Raw genomic sequence first — 20,917 nt, forward strand, 5'->3', positions numbered from 1 at the left:
CCTGGATCCCTGGAAGTGTCCACGGCCAGGCTGAACAGGGCTTGGAGCAGCCTGGCACAGTGGAAGGTGTCCCTGCCATGGCAGAGGGGTGGAACAAGATCATCTTTACGTTCTTCCAACCCAAACCATTCTAGGATTCTCTGGCTCTGAGGTGCCCCGTGCAAAGTAAGCAAGTGGTGCCCACTCGTGGCAACTCTGTCTTTTGAAACAGCCTGGTCATTTCTACAAAAGCCAAATACTTCTCTTGTGAGAATTTAGTTTCATTTCTGCTCCTTGTTGTCACAATGGGAAGGTGGAGCCTGTAAGTAAAAAAGCATCTGAAGAAGTTTCAGAAAGTCAGTGCTTCTCCTTTCTACAGGATACTTAGGAGGGTAAGTTTCTCCCTTCCTTCCTCTAAAAAGAATAATGCAATTTTTTACTGTTATCTTCATTCCTTTTATAGTGACAAGGCTGCATAAAGCATCTAAAGTAAGTGTGATTAAATAGGGTTTCCAGGAGCAGGATCTTTTGCTTTCAGGGGTGGGGTAAAAGAAAAAAAGAAAATATATTAATATTATTTCGTCTTTAAAAGAAGACAACTGAGAGATGCCTTTTTTTTTTTTTTAAGCCATTATTCAGCAAGATGATCTAGCCAGCACTATTTATGAGTAGGATCATAAGCTTTTCATTGCTTCATTTTCTTTATGAGAAGACAGCTGGAGTTAATAACTATACAACGTGGAAACTGTGAGGTTTACCCAAATATCCTGAAGTCACAGGGCGGGTCAGCCAGAAATCCATGTGCTCCTCTGGCTGGACTGAGAGTGAGTAAATCCAGGAGCTGTGTGGGTTCAGCGCTGCAGCTCTGCACCTTGGGTTTGAGAGAGGATTTTTTAGAAGGGGCTTTTCATCTTTTACAGATGCAAAGCCAAAGGGTCCTTACAGAAAAACAAAGGAACTCCTCTTTGGCAGGTTGGTGTTTGTGCAGATGTGGGTGTGCAGAGAGTGCTTTGTGTTGTGCTGGGAGAGGTTTCCCTCACACAGGCAGGCAAATTCTGAAGGTAAATCTCAGTGAAATCAGTATTGTCCCAAGAAAGGAGGCAGGGGCAGCTCTGGGGAGAGGAAATTTTTGGCAGACTTTCAGCATCGTGGCGTCATCCAGGTGTCATGTTTCACAAGTGCCTTCTGGCCCATTGTAGAAGGGCTCTTTACAATTGCAGCTTTTTTGTTTCCCTCTCCTCCTTTCTTCCATCCGATGTTGTCACAGCTCAGTACACAAAGAATTCACTATGCCTGTGTGGCACAGGGAAGGGTTACAGAGCCCACCCACCCTTTCCTGATTCAGGGGTGTAGCCTCAGAAATCCACACGGGTGTTTATTCTGGTGCTGACTGCAGGTATCTTTGTGCAGGGGTGTTGAGTGTGTGTGTGTGGACCCTGTGGTCTGCACCCCACCTCGATGTTTGTACTGGTTAACTAAAGGTATTTGGATTTCCTCGTGCATCCTCAGCCCTCCCCACATCCCTTCCACCTCTGTGATGGCCATGGGGTTTGTCCTGAGTAAACACACCAGGTGGGTATTGCAGAATATCTGGATGTTTGCATAATTAGTTCATTCCAGAGATGGGGAACTGAGATGTTTGTGATTCACTTTGGTGCACATTGGCCATAAAAAGAATATAAAATGCTGCTGGAGGCTGGGCCAACAGGGCAAACTGGTGTCACGAAGCTGCAGGGAGTTTCTGGGTTGGTTTTCCCCTTTCTCCATCCCTTCTCTCCCCACCCCCACCAGGGGTGCTTACAAGGTAAGTCCAGCTCCTGTGCTTTTGGACAGGTGTTAAAATACCCAAGGTCCACTTAAACAGAGACATAAAATCCTAAAGTAGTTCCAGAGATGCTTTGTTGCTTTGCAATGATGAATTCTGCAAGGCCAAAGACTGGAAATCTGTACATTCCACCAGAACCTGCTCATCTTGTAACCCTTTAGACATGGACTGCTGACCAAATCTGGGACTACAGTGGAGCAGCTTGCACCTAGACTGCTCTGAGAAGTTTTGGAAGCAAAGAAGTCTCACTTGTGACTCAGCAGAAGGACCATGACCTGATTATAATCCATTGTAATAGATGATAGAGTGGTTATTTTGATATTGCACTGGCAATATTTACATGCTGTATTAGCAATCAATCTAATTAAAGATGCCCGCACAGTCACTGTATCCAGTTTCTCATGCTTGGCCCACAACATTCTCTCAACTGTTCTGCTGCAATGTGTGGGTTTTTTCTTAACTAGTTTTACACATTGAAAGTATAAACTGCATTGTGTCTGGTCATACTATTTTGGCATCTGTTTAAATTAAAAAACCTGTAAATTTAATTCAACAACAAAAAAAAATTAACAGAACAGGAAGTTATTTCAAGCAAAGATGTGGTTCTCCTAATTTGTTTTCTGAAGTGTTTGAGTTAAACAGATCTTGGTTTTGGCAGAAGGAAGCTAAAAAATCTAGCTTTGAAAAAGGAATCTTGGGTTTTTTTTCCTTAAATCACTTTCTCTGGAAATCCCTTTCCCTGGAGAATATCACACCAAAAGCCACTAATTCCCTCAGCCACCCATAGAAAATAAAACTTTTCCATAAGGAAACGCTGACAAGGAAATAAAAAGCCTTCTAGTCCTCCCTTCTCTAACATCATGTGAAGAAAAGTCTGTTTTTGGCAGAGGGTTTAAGCTATAGGGGAGGGGACCAAGATACAGAGCTTCAAAAACAGGTGTCAGAGTTGCCCCTGACAAGGATTTCTTCCACAAAAGAGGTGAGATGGGCACTCAGCAGACTATGGATTGGAGCCAGCCCACAGCCAGGAAGAATTCACATTCCCTCCAATCCTGCCCTGATACTGACTGAGCTTCTCCAAACACCTTTCAGCAATTTTTTCATTGAGGAAAATTTGCTTTTTGCAAAAACTGGTGTAACTTTGGTTTTTTTTCCCCAGAAACCAAATATTGTTTTTGTTGTGGCAATTTTTAATACCAAAAAGAGAGTTTAAGAGAGGTAAGGAGAAGTATTTCAAGTCAGAAGTTTCAAACCAGCTTCTCCAAACACCTTTCAGCAATTTTTTCATTGAGGAGAATTTGCTTTTTGCAAAAACTGGTGTAACTTCCCCCCCCCCCCCAAAAAAAATATTGTTTTTCCTGTGGCAATTTTTTTTTATACCAAAAAGAGAATTTAAGAGAGGCAAGGAGAAGTATTTCAAGTCTATCCTCTGGAGAGCAATTTTAGTGATTTGAAAAGAGCTCTGGTGCTTGGTACCTACCAAAGGTTTGGATCAGGAAATAAAAGTGGTGTTTGATTTGCTCTGCTCTGATCACTGTTGCCAGGTGGAGTCACTCACTTCCCCATGTTTGGTTTCAGAAGCTGCACCTTGGAGTGGTTGGACCAGGCACTGATCAATATTTAGTGAAGCACTTGCAGACAACACACGTTCAAGCCCAGTAAATCAGCAGGCCATGGATAATAAGAAAGCAGCATTCAAACAACCTGAAAAAACCAAAAATACCCCCAAGAAAGAGGGGTTTGTATTTTCTTTTGTAAAACCATTTCCAGAAGCTGCTAAAGTGCCTCTCCCACCAGAACCAGAAGACAGTCTTGGGCCAGAGAAGCAGTTTAACAAGTTCTTTGAGAGCAAACCTAACTATGACCAGGACTCGGAGGAGGAGTTTTTTGCAGCAGAGGATCAGGTAAGGCAAGAAGAGGGCACAGATCCTCCCGTCTCTTACTCTATTGTTTCACTTTATGGCCCAAAATGAATTCCTTTGTCTCTTGGTCAATCTGCACTTGTGAGGTCTAAGGAGAACTTTTGGGATGAGTCCTAGCCATTATTCATGTAAGTGAATAAGAGGTAGCTGCAATTAGTCTGCAAGGCAAGAGAGGTACCTGCAATTAATCTGCTGACATTAATAATGCAGGTCTAAAAAAAGAGATGGCTGCAGCCTAGAAGCCAATTTAATGTGTGACATGTGTCTGTTTTAATCCTAGCAACAAATGTTGAACAGAAATCATAAAAGCTGAGGGTTTTTTTTAATTGAGGCTCTTCAACCCTTAACAGAAATGCACAGAAAGGTTAATAATAATCTGCTTGGGTATTTAACACTGAACACAGGTTGGTTTTAAGTCTGTGACATAGTTATTGAAGTCTTTTGAGAATTTACTAGCTATTAAGAGAAGAGAGTGGGCAGGGGTTACCAAAAAGGGTTTAATATGCCTGCCTCCAATAATGTGTGTGTCTTCCTCATCTTGAACCAAAAAATCTGCTTTGTTTGAGTGCATCTGATCCATAGACATACTTCTAGAAGTATTTTTCTTGGATAACAGTGATGGAGAAAAACTTCAGTTTTTTCTTCTCAAAAAATCAGGTTTGAATGTGCCTGGCCCAATATGTCTGAAACATATTGGTGTTCCCAAAATTGCATCTCTAAGTGCAGCAGTCACTGGAACATGGAGAGAGGAACAGGGAGAAGAGACCAAGCTGATCTTTATATACTTTAGCTGAGCATATTTAACAGCAGATGGACCAGTTTTGCCAAAGACTGGAAATTGTTTTGTTTTCACATAAATGAAGAGTCTGTGTTAATATCTGGACCTGTGTCAAACCCAGAAAATGACAATAATCAGTCATTTAAAACAACCCACTCATATTCATGCCTTATGTGAGCCTAAAATGAGGCAAAGAAGGAAGAGCCATGATGATCTAAAAGATTTCAGCCACCTGCTAAGAATGTTACAGCAGAACTCCTCTGATGCCTGTGCACAAACTAAATCTTCAAACTGCCAAACAAACATCTAATAAGCTATTTTTTTCCAAATTCAATGATTTCTGGGATCAGTCTTCATTTGCATACACATGCTTCAGTACATCTGTGGAGGAGTGAAAGAAAATGGCAGTTATTAAAAAAAACTGTTATTAAAAAAAATTAACAAACCACACTTAGTTAGGTGTTCTTTATCTTTACAGGATGGCTCCCAAAATTTGTTATTTTTACTAAGGATGGTCTGTGAGCCACCCTCAACTGTTTCTTTCATATTTACAGACACATATTTATTACATGGAGATGCAAGGATGCACAGTGATATAAAGTAAAGCTTGATGCCATTAAATGCCAACTTTTACTAAAGAACAATTAATAGAAAATATATATTTTTTTAATTATTATGGAAAATTCACTGTAAGTTTAACTCTAACAGGCTGCAGAACACACCTTGTACAACAAATATGAGGAGAAGATCCGACCCTGCATTGATCTTGTTGACAGCCTGAGAGCTCTTGGGATAGAAAAGGATCTGTCCTTGCCAGCGATTGCGGTGATTGGAGACCAGAGCTCTGGGAAAAGTTCTGTCCTTGAAGCCCTCTCTGGTGTTGCTCTCCCCAGGGGCAATGGTAAGAAATCGCTTTCTCACACTTTCTCTTTGATGAGGTGGAAGGGAATTTTTTTCTTTTTTTCCTTCTTTTTTTTGGTCTGGATTTGGATAATTCCATGACTGAGAAATGGAGGTGCGAGTGAGGCACCACAAGGTAAATCCAAGGCACATGTTCCTGATGGTCAAGACACCAGGAGTAAGAAGTGTAGTGTGATTGCTCCAGCTGGCTCTGTGCATTTCCCAGAAAGCAGCAGGGCAGCAGAGTATTAATTTCACATGGAAAACCAGTCTTTTAATTTGCTTTTGGGGTTGGTTTTGGTTTTTTTAAACTACATTTTCTTACAGATAACTTCCATTATTATTGTGTGTAAAAAGTGTACAAAGACCTTTACTTAAAGCATTATTTAAGTCAGAGATGATGAAAGACTGTACAGCTCAAGAAGATCCACTTTCCAGCTCTGTGTGTGTTTTTTTACACACATAAATTCTGCAATTTCCATGTGAGTTTGCAATACAATCTAGTTTACAATCTAGTCTTTCAGGCTGGAGTTGTGGAAAGGTTTTTCATAGGATTTAGCTGACCGAAACAGATCATCCAGAGAGGAGCAAAACTCCATCTGTGGAGGTTTGCAGGGCCAGACATGTCTGGGAAGAGCCATGGTTGACCTCATCTAGTGCTGGTGACAATCCTGCTCTGAGCAGGAAGTTGGATAAGTCCTCTCTGGCAGCATCTCTTGGAACTGGAAATGTTTTTGTGTGAAACATTTTTATGTGAAACAGGCAGCCCTGTGTACACCACACACCTCAAGGCGTTGTTTCATGCACAACCTCTGCCTTTGGAACTGCTGCAGGTATTGTCACTCGGTGTCCCTTGGAGCTTAAACTGAAGAGGCTGCCTGAAGGGCAGGCATGGCAAGGCAAGATCTCCTACAAAAATGTGACCGTGGATCTGCAGAACGCCTCTGAGGTGGACAGAGCAATAAGGCAAGGTGAGTGGATTTGGCTGGCTCCATCTCCTCTGAATCCTCCTCTTAGAGCCTCCTCTCACAACATCCATGGTGATTGTGGAGTTACACCAAGAGCTGCATTCAGAGCAGATGAAGCTGGGTCAGCAAAACTCATTTCTCTCAAGGAAGTTGTACCAGTGCTCCAGCAGTGAAGATGATTTAGGATGACGATCCCAGAATGGCCTGTATTGGAAGGGACCTTAAAGATCTTCTAGTTCCAACACCTTGGGCAGGGATGCCACCCACTAGATCCACGATCCTTTTATCCTGATCCATGATCCTTTTATCCTGATCCATGATAAAGGCTCAGGCTGTGTCCTTACCTGGGTGGTGGTTTCCTGGCTTCCTGGTTTGGGGAGATTGTCTGTCAAATTGTAAACATGGGACATAAATGGTTCCTGTCATCAGTTTAAAAGCCCAGAGAGTGCTTGAGGTGTCTCTTGCAATTTCCTCAAAATCTTATTATTTTGGAGGAAATTGCAAGAAGGCAGAGTGGAGGACAGAGAGCTTCTGCCACGCGCTTGCAATTTCCTTCTTGCCAGAGAAAATTGCAAGAAGGCAGAGTGGAGGACAGAGAGCTTCTGCCACTGCTGTGACCATGTGTGCAGTCACTGCCCTTCACATGTCTCAGCTTTACTGTTACAGCATTTCATGCTGGGTAAGGAATCAATGTTCTTACCCAAAAGGCAGTAAGCACTTTGCCCTAAGTGTGAAAGCTGGATTGTCCTTACTTTCTTAACTAGCCTGATTCCTAGAGTGGCTGCCTGGAACAGAGGCTGAGCAGTGTTAAAGGAATAAAGTAGGGTTTTATTTAAAAGGCCTTCAAAGGATACAGTACCCAAAGGCACTTGGGCAGTACAAGAGCCTGGCTGTGGCTACACACAAGATGGTCATGAATTTTCACACTTTTATAAGTTTTGGTCCATTTCCATATTGGGGTTCATTGTCCAATTTCAGCTTCAGGTTATGCAGTCCCATCCTCCCAGACTGCTCTCCTCAATTTGCTATTGTTATACTTTTTGGGCCTTTTGGGCCTTTTTGTTGTTTGCACTTTTTGGGCCTGAAGCTGCAGTGGTGTCCTTGGTTCTCAGGCTGGAAAAGGATTGTTTTGTCTGACTGAACTGTGAGGAGAACTTGCTAATGCTTTATATGAAGTTCAAAGTCACACACTAAGGCAGTACAGAATCTAAAAAATATGAAAGCTAAAACTTAAGGCATCAAGCACAGCTCTGCAAATTGTTATTATTTCTATTTTTTTAATTAGCTTTTCAATACATTATTTGGATATTTTCAAAACTGGACAAGCAATTGGTATGAATTAAGGTAATTAAAGAGCTGAAAATCTCTGATGAGAATGACTGAGGTTTCCTTACTTCTTTGAGTTCACAGTTCAAGAATTATTGCCTTGTAGTATCTGGGACAATTTACTCTCAATCTCCCAATCAAAATGTGAAGAATGTAGAACAACACCTATATTTCTCTCACTGCATCCAAGAATTAATTAATGCTGACAAAGTCTCTTGTTGTTGAGGAAGCATTTCTACAACTGACCAGGGTTTTACCTGATCCCTTTCATTGTGGTTTATTTACATGTATTTTGTCTGCATACATGAGAGTCCATAAATATATGCTCTGTAAAATATTACAGCTCATATTCCAACAGGACTTCACTTCTACTTGTTCTGCATGATAATTTCCTTAGATTTTTGCATAAATTTTTATTCTTTTTTTTTTTTTTTTTTTTTTTTTTTTTTTTTTTTTGGCTTTTCAATACATTATTTGGATATTCTCAAAACTGGCCAGGCAATTGGTATGAATTAAGGTCATTAAAGTGTGTGGCTGGATCTGAAAGAAAACACCAAGCCTGAAAGAACCTTAGGTAGTAGTTGGTACATTTCAAAGTCCTTGTGTTCAGCTTTGGTTTGCTGCATCGTTTGAAGCTTGTATTCATTGCCTTGCTCTTTTCACAGCCCAGGATGTTGTGGCCGGTCCTAGAGGTGCCATTAGCGAGCAGTTAATTTCCCTGGAAGTTCGGTCCCCTGATGTCCCCGATCTGACACTAATTGATCTCCCTGGAATTGCCAGGGTGGCCGTGGGGAACCAGCCAAAAGACATCGGGGACCAGGTAAAGCTCAGCCTCGTGTGCCAATCTGTGCCCAGAGCCTCATCCCTTGGGGGCTCCCAGCAGACCTTTAGTGAAGCAAACAGAATAAATGGAGGGGATCTCTGCTCTTCCTCTGGCTGCTGTTAGAAGAAATGCTGGGAAATGCAAATAAAACTCTGGTAGGATAAGGCCTGCTTAAATAAAACTAAGGTAGGATAAGTTAGGGTGATGTGCAGGAGCTGGGTGTGTTGTTTCTCCTAAAATACCTTTAAATGGGAACTTGCAATAAGATGAGCCCAAACTCAACTAGATATACCAAATAGAAATGAGACAAGATTGGGTCTGGGCTTTACTTTCTGGGAGGAGAGTAATTTCATTCCACAGTTAGATAGCAATCTTTCTGTTGTATTGAGAAGAAAGCAGTAGATGTTTTGGATGATAAAATCCAAACATTTCCCTTGTTCCCAGCTGTCTGCATGCTCCAGAGATGGAGTCTGCAGCACTGCAGCCTGTCAGAAGCTGGGATGGGTGGGAAGTAGAAAAGAGAGGCAATTTTAACAAAATCCAGGGGAATTTTTTTTTTTTTTTACTGTGGAATAAGTGCCACAGTGCTCTGTGAAGCTTTTACAAAATAACACAAATTATGAGGAACTCGTTTAGTTTGGCATTGAAATATAGAAAAATGTCAGCTAGATGTCATGTACATCTTCAGTTTTGGTGCTTTGTAAAATTTTCCTACAATTATTCCACTGAAAAATAAGCCAAAGACATTTGTGCTCCTTTCAGAGGTACAAATTTGAGATTGATCAGCACAATTGAGCTTGCTCTCTTTCCATAAATGTATACCTAAACATCATACATACCTATAACCTGATTTTCTTACATGTGTTAGATATCAAATACCCTTAATATTTCTATAATGAAAGATTATATATGCACAAGAGGTTAAACTCCACATAGCTGCCAAGACAGGCTTAACAACATTAGTTTGGTCTCATTTATGCCAGATGTTTGGATTAAACCTCACATAAGGAAAGAGGCTGCGTTCTTCTGCTGGCCCCTTTCCATGCCATCCTCTAGCATGTAACCCTATCCTCAGCATATGTGGCATTTAATGTCATCAGGCAGTGGCTCATATTGCTAGAAATTGTCACATCCTGCAAGCGTCTGATTTCACTGAACCTCTTCACTGCTGTATTGAATTGCAGATCAAAAACCTACTTAAAAGAATTATTGGCTGCAAAGAGACAATCAATTTGGTAGTGGTGCCATGTAACGTGGATATTGCAACAACAGAAGCTTTGAAAATGGCTCAAGAGGTGGACCCCACTGGAGAAAGGACAATAGGTGAGATCATTTTTTAAGCTATGAGCTGGAAAGGAGGCCAAATCTTTTTTTTTTCCTTCCTATGAGGTCTGATGTTCTGTGGTCTGTGAAATTAGCTACTAGAAGGAGAGGAAAAAAAAACCCCAAAACAGAAAACAGCCGAAAGAATATATTTGCAAGTATTTCTAGTCACAATTCTTGAGTAGCTCCAAGAATTCCTTAGTTTGGTGTCTTGCTGGCCCTCCTGTTATGAATAACTGGAAGCTGAAAATCTCAGTTAATGGTAGTTGATCTGAAATTAATGGTAAAAAAGCTTTGCTTTAAAAAAAAACCTTTAAAGAAAGGTTTGCAAAGCAAAAGGCATGGTGTGAGCAACTGCAGAGTGGGTTTTACTGCCGGAGAGCTGAGAACTTTCTAGGAGAGGGAATACAAAAAAAAATTGCATTATTAAGCATGGTACAGAGTGTTCCTGCTTGGTGGTTAACTTTCTCCTTTAACTTCACAGGAATCCTCACAAAACCTGACCTGGTGGACAAGGGAACTGAAGAGGCCATTGTTAAAATACTGCAGAACAGGGTGATCCCCCTCAAAAAGGGCTACATGATTGTCAGGTGCCGTGGGCAGCAGGACATCCACAACAAACTGACCTTGGCTGCTGCAATCCAACAGGAGAAACACTTCTTTGAGAATCACACACATTTCAGGTACTCCCTTCTTTGAGAATCACACACATTTCAGGTACTCCTCACAGAAAAGTTCTCATCAGAAACATGTTAAAGTCACCTCAAAGCTTCCTGTTGATTTGCTGAGATTTTACTACTTAGGTATTAGTTATACTCTATGTTTCTCATTGCCCATGTAGGGTTGTGTTTCAGAAACCCAGAAGATTTTTACATACTGAATAAACTTTTTAAAAAAAATTTTGGGGTTTTTTGGATGCAAAATACATGGGGGAAATGCTATGAACTTCAGAAGTTCCGAATAGTCCCAAAGAATTCAAGTTAAAGCATCTGAGCACTTCAGTCAGGCACTGAAGTGTTTCTGTTCACTGGAAAACATGAAGGAACAGCATGAGAAAGAAAGGCTGTGCTGAGGACACAGGCTGCCCACAGGACTCAGCAGCAAATAAATCATAATGCAGAGAATGGCAGCTGACAAGGGTTGTGAACTTCACACATGAAGAAATAATATAACAGCACATTCATCTGCTCTTAGAATTTGCTTTCTTCAGATTTTTCTCTGTTTCCCTTTGCTCAGTCAGTAGTTGTCAAAAAACTCCTGAATAAACCCAGAGAGTCCTGGGCAGTTGCCACATCTGCACCAGCGTGGCCCAGAGCCCCCTTCTTTACTCAAATTGTGTAAAAGAATTAGTGAAAACCGAGCAGAGCATCAGTGCTGCCTCCTTGCCCTGCACAGCCTGGCTGTCCAAACCCACCTTCTCCTCTTTTTTCACAGGTGTTTTATGGAAGGGGGAAAGGCTACTATCCCCTGTCTGGCAGAAAAGCTCACAGATGAACTTGTGAAACACATTATTGTAAGTAACAGAGGCCCATACTGACCTGTTGTGCCAGTTACTACCTAAAAAACAAGTTCAACCCTTCAGCCTTGGGCTGCAGTTGGGTTTCATCTTTATGTGCTTAATGATGCTTCAACTCAGTGATCAGAGAACAAACTGAACTGAGAGGCAGAGGTAAAAAGCCTCATGCTCTGTCCTCAGATTTGCCTTTTAACTGCAGATCAATAATGAACAAATTATTTCATCTATTTGTGACTCATAATTCCTGCCTTTTCAATAACAGCCATGATATTTCTTTTAAAGTGTTGATCACCTGGGTGACAAGTTACTGCTGTCAGCTTAGTGAAACAATGATTACTATTCCATTGAAAATGTCTTCAAAACATCAAGATGTTCTATTATATTAATATACTACTGTAAGGCTGTTGGGGGTTTTTATTTGGTATAACTATATCTGCATGTAATATATCTTATTGCAGATAAATATATCTGTAATATATCTTATTCCATTAAGAGAAGATGCTAAAATATAGGGAACATCTAAATTCAGTCTCAAAGGAGAAAAAAAAATATTTCTGTAAATTTACAGAAAAGAAGAAACTAAACAGCCATGTTGCATCAGGTATTTATCAGGAATTGAGCAGTCACCACTTTCCTGGCACAACCTGTGAGGACATTGTTTTTGGCTCACTGTGGGTGAAATTTTGCCCTAGACTGCAGCTGTTCTGCCCAGCCCTCAGTGAGGTCCAGCCTGATCCCTCAGGCAGATCCTGGTTCCTAAGTGTCCTCAATAAAAGCCATATTTGCTTTTCTGTGTTATCCCACTGTCACACATGGGACACTGGCAGCAAGATCTTGGATTTGTTAAAACAGGAAAGATCCCATGCAGGTGTAGATCACTCTTAGAGGGATTTTGTTTTCCTTCCAAAATCTGACAAGTTCAACCTATCTCAATGTTCTTCTTCACTGTCTCCTCCCCAGAAAACTTTGCCAGCACTGGAGAGCCAAATTCATGGTGCCCTCTATAAAACATCGCAGGAGCTGCAAAGGTACAAGAGAGGCACACCCCAAACAGAGTCTGAGAAGCTGTTTTACCTCACAGATGTAAGTATCAGTACTGGTCACAGAGCAGAGCAGGCAGGTAACTGTAACAGAGAAAAAGAAACTGCCTGAAATTATCAAAACATCAGCATGGACCACTGGGAAGTTTGGGTATCCATCATTTTAGTGAGGGTAACATAGACAAACCACACCTGCAAAAATAATGGACCACAGGAGCTCATGGCCTCTTCTAAAAATTTTTTCTGTGATTATGAGGCATGAAAATTGAACTTGGCTAACTGGGTCAAAATCAAGTATCTTAGCAAAGGAAAACAAACTCCTGGGTGCTCAACACTTTGAAGGGTTCCCATTGGTTACAGGACTCATAAAATCAAATGTATTCCTGATATCAAAATGTCGTTTGTAGGTCCATCTAAGTGCCTCATCTCACGGAGTTACTCCCTGAGCAAACCTTTAGTAGGCTTTAGAGGTGTTTGTGGAAGCTCATCAGACTTCATACAAGTTTGGCCTATTAGAATTTAGTAAATGGCTCTAAAAGTCTGCAGGGGAAAAAACAAAGGAATAGAAAGTTTGTTCTCCTCTAGCTGTTACAGTTTGGGAGGAAAAAAAAAAACTCAAACAAGGAACTAAGAGCATAAAAGATGTAAGGAAGGAATGTTTTTTATAAACTGTGTCCCTGCTTTAACATCAAACAACTGCAGATTTACTTAACATCTACAAATTAGTCTGAAGAAATGAAACTTCACTAAATTGCCTGCTTGTTGTTCAATTCACTGCAGTTGATCAAATTCTTCAACCAAGAGATCTCTCAGAGCACACGAGGAGAGGAGCAGCTGTTTGAGGACGAGGTCAGGCTGTTTACCAAGATCCGCAAGGAATTCCGCGCGTGGGGTGCGATTCTCCTGGAGTGTGCTGCGAGGGGTAAGCACAGAACAGGCTGAAGCTGGGCCAAGGGAAATACAGGTTGGATATTAGGAAAAGGTGTTTTACAGGAAGGGTGATAAATGTCTGGAATGGTCTGCCCAGGGAGGTGGTGGAGTCACCATCCCTGGATGTGTTTAAAAACAGACTGGATGTATTGTAAATTCAGGTCCACCAATGAAGAAAGGAATTATGAGGAGGACTCCATCTTATCAGAAGGCTAATTTATTACTTTATTATACTATATTATATTAAAGAATACTAAACTATACTAAAGAATACAGAAAGGATACTTACAGAAGGCTAAAAAGATAATTATGAAAACTCTTGACTCTTTCCAGAGTCCCCACAGAGCTTGGCCCCAATTGGCCAAAGAGCCAAAACAACTCACACCAGAATCCAATGGAACAATCACCTGTGGATAAACAATCTCCAAACACATTCCACATGAGCACAACACAGGAGAAGCAAATGAGATAAGAATTGTTTTCCTTTTCTCTGAGGCCTCTCTTGCTGCCTTTCAGCTTCCCAGGAGAAAAACCCTGGGTGAAGGAGTTCAGAGAATGTGAATGCCACAGGATTTGGCACTCAGTGCCAGGATTTAGTTGAGCTGTTGGACTCTATGATCTTGAAGTTTTCTTCCAGCCCAGTGATTCTATTAATTCTGTGAACTCATCCTGGCAGCTGACCTGAGAGCCCATTCCCTTGCTTTTAAACCCAGACACATCATCTTCAGTAAATGTTTTCCAAGAAAATTAAGAGCAAGAAGCCAGGAGCATCCATCTGTTGTGGTGTCCTGGGGACACACACACAGTTTGTGTTAAGTGCTGTCATTACAGAGAGGTCTGTGCTTGTCTCTCTTCTCCCACCACAGCAATAACACAGGCACAGAATTTGTTGGAGATATTCTGAACCATTCTTCTAAGTTACAACAATTATCTAGGTTGTAATTATTTTGTTTCATTTTTTATTACTATTGTTATTATTTATTACTATTCATTGGCGTTACAATGCCAATGAATAGTAATAAACAATAACAACCTAGATAATAATTTTTATTTTTGCTCTTAATGTTTTTGTTTTATTATTGCTATTAATATTTTAGAATCTGGGTGGGGTTTTTTCTTTTCCACTTTAGCTCTGGGCTAAGGTGATACCTCACACAAAAAAATGAGCAAATTTGTATAGTATCAGCAAAGAAATATTGACTGTGATAACTTAAATAAAAATAACTAGTTAACATAGATTCCCCAGAAAATAAGTGCTTAGTGAGCTTGGAGGTTTGTTTTGTTTGGGGTTTTTTTAAAACTTGGAAGTGACTGGTAATGGCCAACTACTTCTGTGAGGGTAAAAAAGTCAAGAAGAACCAGAATTTTTGTGGCCCAACATAATTTCTGTCAGTCAGATGCTTGATGCAATGTGTGAGATGGCTCATTCAGAGAGCAGCAATGCATTAGCTCTGTTCTGTGGTAACAAAAAAATATCTCAGTAGTTTCTCCTCTCAAGAACAACTCAAAGAGGATAAATAGACTTTCTTCTTAAACCCGAAACATATACATTGAGTGATTTAGTAGCAAAGCAATGTTATTTTACCATTACAGTTAAAAAAACCGTTCCTGGGAAAGTGTGGCAATACGAAGACCGATACCGCGGACGGGAGTTCCCAGGCTTCAGCAACTACAACACTTTTGAGGACATCATAAAAGAGCAGATCAGACAACTGGAGGAGCCAGCAATTGAGATCCTGAACAATGTGATAAGTATGGCCCAGCCCATGGGAGGCTCTTGTGTGGGGGACACTGCTGGGCCTGACAAGTTTATTTTCCAGGAGAAGCTGATGCTCTCAGGATCCTTCAGAGTGTGGAAATAAATCTGATTCAGCTTGGGGATTGCTCCTTCTCTAGAGCCTTCAATCTCTACACATGGTCTCCAGCATTTGTTAATGCTTTTCCCAGTGGCTCTTCTAAGGGAATTAGAAAATAATTATAATAAATAGAGCATAACTATAAAAAATAGAAAATAACTATAATTAATAACACAGCAAGGAAGCAGTACAGTAGAAGTACCTGGTGTTAAGTGGTCACACTCTTGGATCTGGAAATCGAAATTTCTGCTTGTTTGTATGTGTCATAAAAGCAGAGTGCACCAGTACAGCAGCTCAGTTATTTCTGAATGGAGAACATGAGTAGTCTCCCAAGTCTCATATTAACAATAGCTTAAAATCCTCACTTGCTTATCTGACTTTATTTTGTATCTCTGTTCTTCCCTCAGGACTGGTTGAAGAGAAATTTACGGAGCTTGCTAAAAGGAATTTTGCTAATTTTCACAATCTAAGCAGAGTTGCCAAGGTGAGACACTACTATAAGCTGAGATTCTCAAAAGACAGAATGGCATTTATAAATACATCCATGCTTGTGGTACCTGTCTCACTGCATTACCCTTATGCAAGTGTGGAATTTCTTGCAGGAAAATAGGAAAGAGCCTGAAAATTATGGCATGATTATAATGGCACTAATGAAAGAGCATTTTGCACAACTTTGACAAGATCTAATATATACATTATTTATTCATTCTGCTCAAATTCTTAACAGTGCAAAGAAAAGCTGGTGTGGCTACCTTGAAGAGTTTATAATTAATTTCAGATTTAAGTCCTGCAGTGATTTCTCAGAGTGCTCAACTGTTTTTCCCTCTCTGAAAGCAAGCCAGGGTTTTAGCCAGTGCAGGAATCTCATCTTTGCTGAAAGGAAGCAGGAGCAGACAAGCCAAAAATCATCCAGCCATGAAAAAACTACAAGATGGCTGTTCACAGTTTGGGCATTAGCATGTTTTGGGGTGGAGTTCAGTGGTGTGGATGTCCTTGAAGGCCTTTTCTTAGAAAGAGCTTTGAGGAAAAGATGAGAAGCATTGAGGAAAAGACCAGAAGCAATGCTGGCAGCCAAGAAACAGAGTCCACTCACAGGGTACTGCTGAAAAAGGAAACTCAGAGGCAAATGTGAGTGAAATAGGTGGTTTGCTATTTCACTTGCATGGTCAAACCCTACTGAGCTCCCAGGCCAACCAAGCAGTGAACAAATAAATTATTTCATCCAAACACAGAGGTGTTCAGGCAGGGTCTTTAGGTGTAACGCAGTGAGAGGAATGAAGAGGAAAGAAGTCCTGGCAAACACTGGACGTGAGAAAATATAGGGGGTGTTTTCTGAGGAATGCTAGGAAAGCATTTTAAGGGAATTTGAGCATCACTGAGGGAACTTTGCCAGCCCCACAGACTTTTAGGTGGAAGTATCAAAAAGAGTCAGATGGCTCAATAAAAGCACCAGACAGAGAGGGGTTAGACAGGGTTGGTTTGCTGACAGTAGATATTTTCCTTTGGGTTTCAAGCACCAAGTTTGGAGTGGGACAAAAGTGCCACATTTTCCTGCTCTTTCACAAGAGATAAACCACAGTCCAAAGCATTACTCCATGCTCCCATGTTCTGGGGTTAGACAGTGCTACACAAGGGCAGTTGAACACTGTGCCCACCTTGCCGTTCCCCGGGGACACTGCTAAGCACTGGCACCTTCCCAAAGGGAGCAAATATCTCAGAACTTCTTGTTCCTTTCTTTTCCAGATGAAAATTGAAGACATGAGAGAGAAACAAGCAGCAGATGCTGAAAGACATATCCGGGCCCAGTTCAAAATGGAGAAAATCGTGTACTGCCAGGATGACCTTTACATTGGTGATTTAAATACTGTTAAGGCAGCAAACGCTCTCAACGGGTCCCCAGGAGCAACTCTGCAGTCTCAGATTTTTCCAAAGGATCCCTCTGTTGTCGTGGAGATGGTTTCTCACACCAGTGCCTATTTCTCTGTGAGTTCACAGGCAGATTTGCTGCCCCCTGAATGCCACAGCAGATCCCCCTCAGCCAGATCTTGCTGGAGCCAACACAGCCTTGCATGCTCTGCTAGCACTGTGCAGGGAATAGCCAGGGGTATCTCAGAGTCTCATTCAGGTACATGCTCAGCTTCTCTGCAAACCACTTGGAGCTTCTGAGCAGTCAGGGCAAAGCTGGGCTCTATCAGCAGGATGTGGTGATTAGAAAAGCCTGAGTGTGCCAAAGTGACAGCTGGCTCCCAAACCACTTGTTAGCTACCTCCCAGTCTGGCCCAGGTCAGCCTCAAGCCACTCTGCACATTCCTGCAGCCAGCAGAAAGTGGCTTGCAGTCAGATCTTAAACTGCTACAGCAGGAGGAGCAATAATAAAACATTACATTAAAATATATCAGCTGTCTGTAGGGATCAGAGTGCATCTGCTGTACTGCAGATAGCACCCTGTAAGTGAAGTCTCTGAGGACAAATGGGGTGTTTCAACAAAGGATCACGTTAAAGAAAGGAAACAGAACATGCAGGATCAAGATTTGCTTTGTTGTAAAACTCCCTCAGAAAGCAACAAGTTCAATATTAATGATTCAGGAAGGTAGGTAGCAGCTCACTTTGAATTCCAAGAGCAGGCTTTGTGACAAATTCCTGCAATTAAATGGTCAGGCTGCTCAGGCTGATGAAGACAAAACCCTTGATTTTCACAGAACAAGAAACAAAGCCAGAAGTGGCTTTGTCCATCCCACCTTGCTCCACACTCTGCTTTATGTTTTATCTGCAGTTAAATATTTTTGTAAATGTCCTGAGAGCCATTTTCAACAATTCCACCTTGCTACACACATAAGCACATCCATCCCACCTTACTACACACTCTGCTATATGTTTTATCTGCAGTTAAATATTTTTGTAAATGTCCTGACAGCCATTTTCAACAACCCCTCAAATGCCAGGGCACCACAGCTCCATGGGACTGACTTATGCAAGGCCAAATAGAGTTTGAATGAGATGGAAGTTAAATATCCATGGCTGCCTACACCCTATAGGGTCTACAAATGCCATTTTCAATTGTACCACAAAAAGAAAGACAGAACCTCTCAACTGCAGCCAGGCACTTAAGTCTAAGTGCTCTCCCAGCACCAGGAGGGCTGGAGGCAGCCAATTCCCAGAGCTGGGAGAGGTTTAGAACCTCATGTTGCCCCAATGCAAATGTGGATTTCCATGGGAAAAGGGCCCCAAAAGCTCTTCTGGATCAATCTGTTTGCATCCATAAATGAACCAGGCAGTTGGTCAGGTCACACAGGAGATCATCTCATGGGGATAAAAACAGATGTAATGTGTTACAGTCTGGTCTCACTGCTGCTGCTGAGGACATTTCCCCTTAAGGCTAATGCTTCCTCCAAAGCTTAAGTTTAAAAGGACAACCATATCAGAAATACCATCTAAATACCACCATCTAATGGAGGAATTTACCAGGTTTTTTTTACCATCTAACAGAGGAATTTACCAGCTTTAGGAAAAATCACTCTGATTTCCTGCATCAAAACATTGAAAGCATTCAGTGAAGACAGGTTGGACACCAGAAACTGGGCACAAGTTCTGTTTGTCAGGAATGTCCTCCTATAACTTGTCCCAGTGAGAGCTGGCAAAGCTGAGCAGAGGACAGTCTACATTGGCTTTAATTTGCTGAGGGAAGAAAAGCAGCAGCTGACATTCCCATTACTCTTAATTTTTAGATTTCAGGCACAAAAGACATTGGTTGCAAACATTTTTAGTTCATAGCAGCACTCCCTTCTTGAACAGTAACTCAGTCCAACATTTTAAAATCTTGGAGCCACTTTTTTACCAGATTACCTATGGATCCTTCATTTTTGAGTTCTTTTTACCAATTTAGTATTTTGCCTTTTTCTTCCTCCATCTCACAGGAAGCAAGCAAACGCCTTGCCAATCAGATCCCCCTGATCATCCTGTCTTCTGTCCTTCATGACTTTGGAGAAAACCTGCAGACCTCAATGCTGCAACTTTTACAAGATAAAGAGAAGTTAAACTTTCTCCTTGATGAGGATTCTGAAGCTGCTAAAACCAGGAATTATCTCAGCCAAAGAGTTGATCGTCTCACCAAAGCCTGCCAGTACCTGAGAGAATTCAGCTTGTTGTAATCTCTTTGTTTTTCATAAGGTTTTTTTTCTCCTCATCTTCTAGCATTACTAAAGAATTTCATATAATCCCATAAAAATGTAGCATCAGCCCAGACCTTTAATACTAATTTCTAGTTTTCAGTTATTCTTTATTTTCCATAATCATATGCAAACAGCTGCCTTTGCATAAAGAGCTCCACTGGGGGAGTTGTGATTAAATAAACATTATCCCATTTTTAAACATTTTCTTTGTGAACTCTGTGCAACCACTGGAATAATCATTAAAAAGCTAACACTCTGAGGATTGTGTGTTTTGTTGGAGTTTTTTTCTTTTTAATGATGGAAGCTGTATCATTCACAAACTGTAGAAATCAAATTATCTAGCTTTCCTCAATGAAGCTTAATGCATGACAGTGATGATCTCCCACTTCCCTTTGTGTTTTTGGCTTGCTGGGGTTGTTCTCTTTCCTGCTATCACCTAAAAGACACCTCTGCAAAGTGTCAGCACTAAATCTCAGCCCAGGAGGGAGAGAGGAGCTCACAGCAGGTATGAAACCCTTCCAGCCTAGAAGGAAAATGAAGTTTATTTCCTTTATGTGATTGGTGCATCCAGAGGATGCCACTGGCTCTGTTCAGTCTCCTTTCCCAGCTCTCTGATTTGCAGAAGGCCAAGAGGCTCCTTCTCTCAGATGTCTGCAGCATCACCTGACATTTTGGGATTGGTGGGCAGGATTTGGATGTCCAAAAGGAAAGAAACCTCCCAGGATGTTAACATTACAAGGATCTCTCAGCATGTGTTTTGCTGCCTTTCTCCTTTCCCTCCCCAGGGCAAGGAGAACCTTTCCAAAAGCTCTCTTATGTCACTGTGAAATTTTCTGAAAAAAACCTTTGCCACTATTTCTTTTCCTGGGAAGCTGAGAAGCTTCAGCTTCTCCCTGTTTTGCTGCTTTGGAATATGATTTGGAGCACGTGAATTGTTTTAATTTAATGACCAATCATGGTCCAGCTGTGTCGAGGCTCTGAGGAGTCACACATTTTTATTATTCGTTCTTGTTAAACCTTCTGATGTATCCTTTCTCTTTCTTTAGTATAGTTTTAGTATAGCATTCTTTAATATAATATCATAATACAATAAATGAGCTTTCTGAGAACATGGAGTCAGATTCATCTCTTCCCTCATCCTGGAAACCCTCACAAACACCACACTTTCATTTCATGAAAGCTGATGCAAAATACATCACACACTGTGTTCGCGACATTTTTCACATGGAAGATTTGGTTTGATAACCAAAAGTAATCTCTGCATCCAGCTACAAAAAAAATGTGCTTATACCAGTGTGTGATGTAGTCATTTCCTAGTTTCCTACAGTAGAAGCCTTCTCCTCAGGCTGGGTATGACAGAAAGGGTTTGTCCCTGTGGCTGGTGTGTGACTTTTGGTACAGCATTCACCCCAACTTCCACCTTCCTCAACCTTCTTGAACACTGCAGCCAGTTTCCCCTTTCTCCCAGTACATCATTTTGCTATTAGTGACTTGCAGTGCTGCAAGAAGCCTCAGAAAAACTTAATTTTTTTAAATTTCTCTTTTGAAAGTACTTTAAACTC

General features: G+C 41.2%; 1 protein-coding gene across 1 annotated transcript; it reads left to right on the forward strand.

Moving 5' to 3' along the window:
- Positions 1-297: 297 nt before the first annotated feature.
- Positions 298-19,614, forward strand: LOC135444228 (interferon-induced GTP-binding protein Mx-like). The gene is made up of 14 exons (XM_064705573.1): positions 298-371; positions 3,383-3,708; positions 5,213-5,405; positions 6,238-6,375; positions 8,364-8,518; positions 9,706-9,844; positions 10,329-10,527; positions 11,279-11,357; positions 12,321-12,443; positions 13,181-13,322; positions 14,924-15,082; positions 15,594-15,670; positions 16,930-17,169; positions 19,101-19,614. Exons 2-14 carry the CDS (start codon positions 3,478-3,480, stop codon positions 19,332-19,334), a joined length of 2,109 nt encoding a protein of 702 aa, XP_064561643.1. The 5' UTR covers positions 298-371; positions 3,383-3,477; the 3' UTR covers positions 19,335-19,614.
- Positions 19,615-20,917: the final 1,303 nt, after the last annotated feature.

Source organism: Zonotrichia leucophrys, chromosome 1 (assembly GCF_028769735.1).
Source record: "Zonotrichia leucophrys gambelii isolate GWCS_2022_RI chromosome 1, RI_Zleu_2.0, whole genome shotgun sequence".
Taxonomy (NCBI): Eukaryota; Metazoa; Chordata; class Aves; order Passeriformes; family Passerellidae; genus Zonotrichia; species Zonotrichia leucophrys.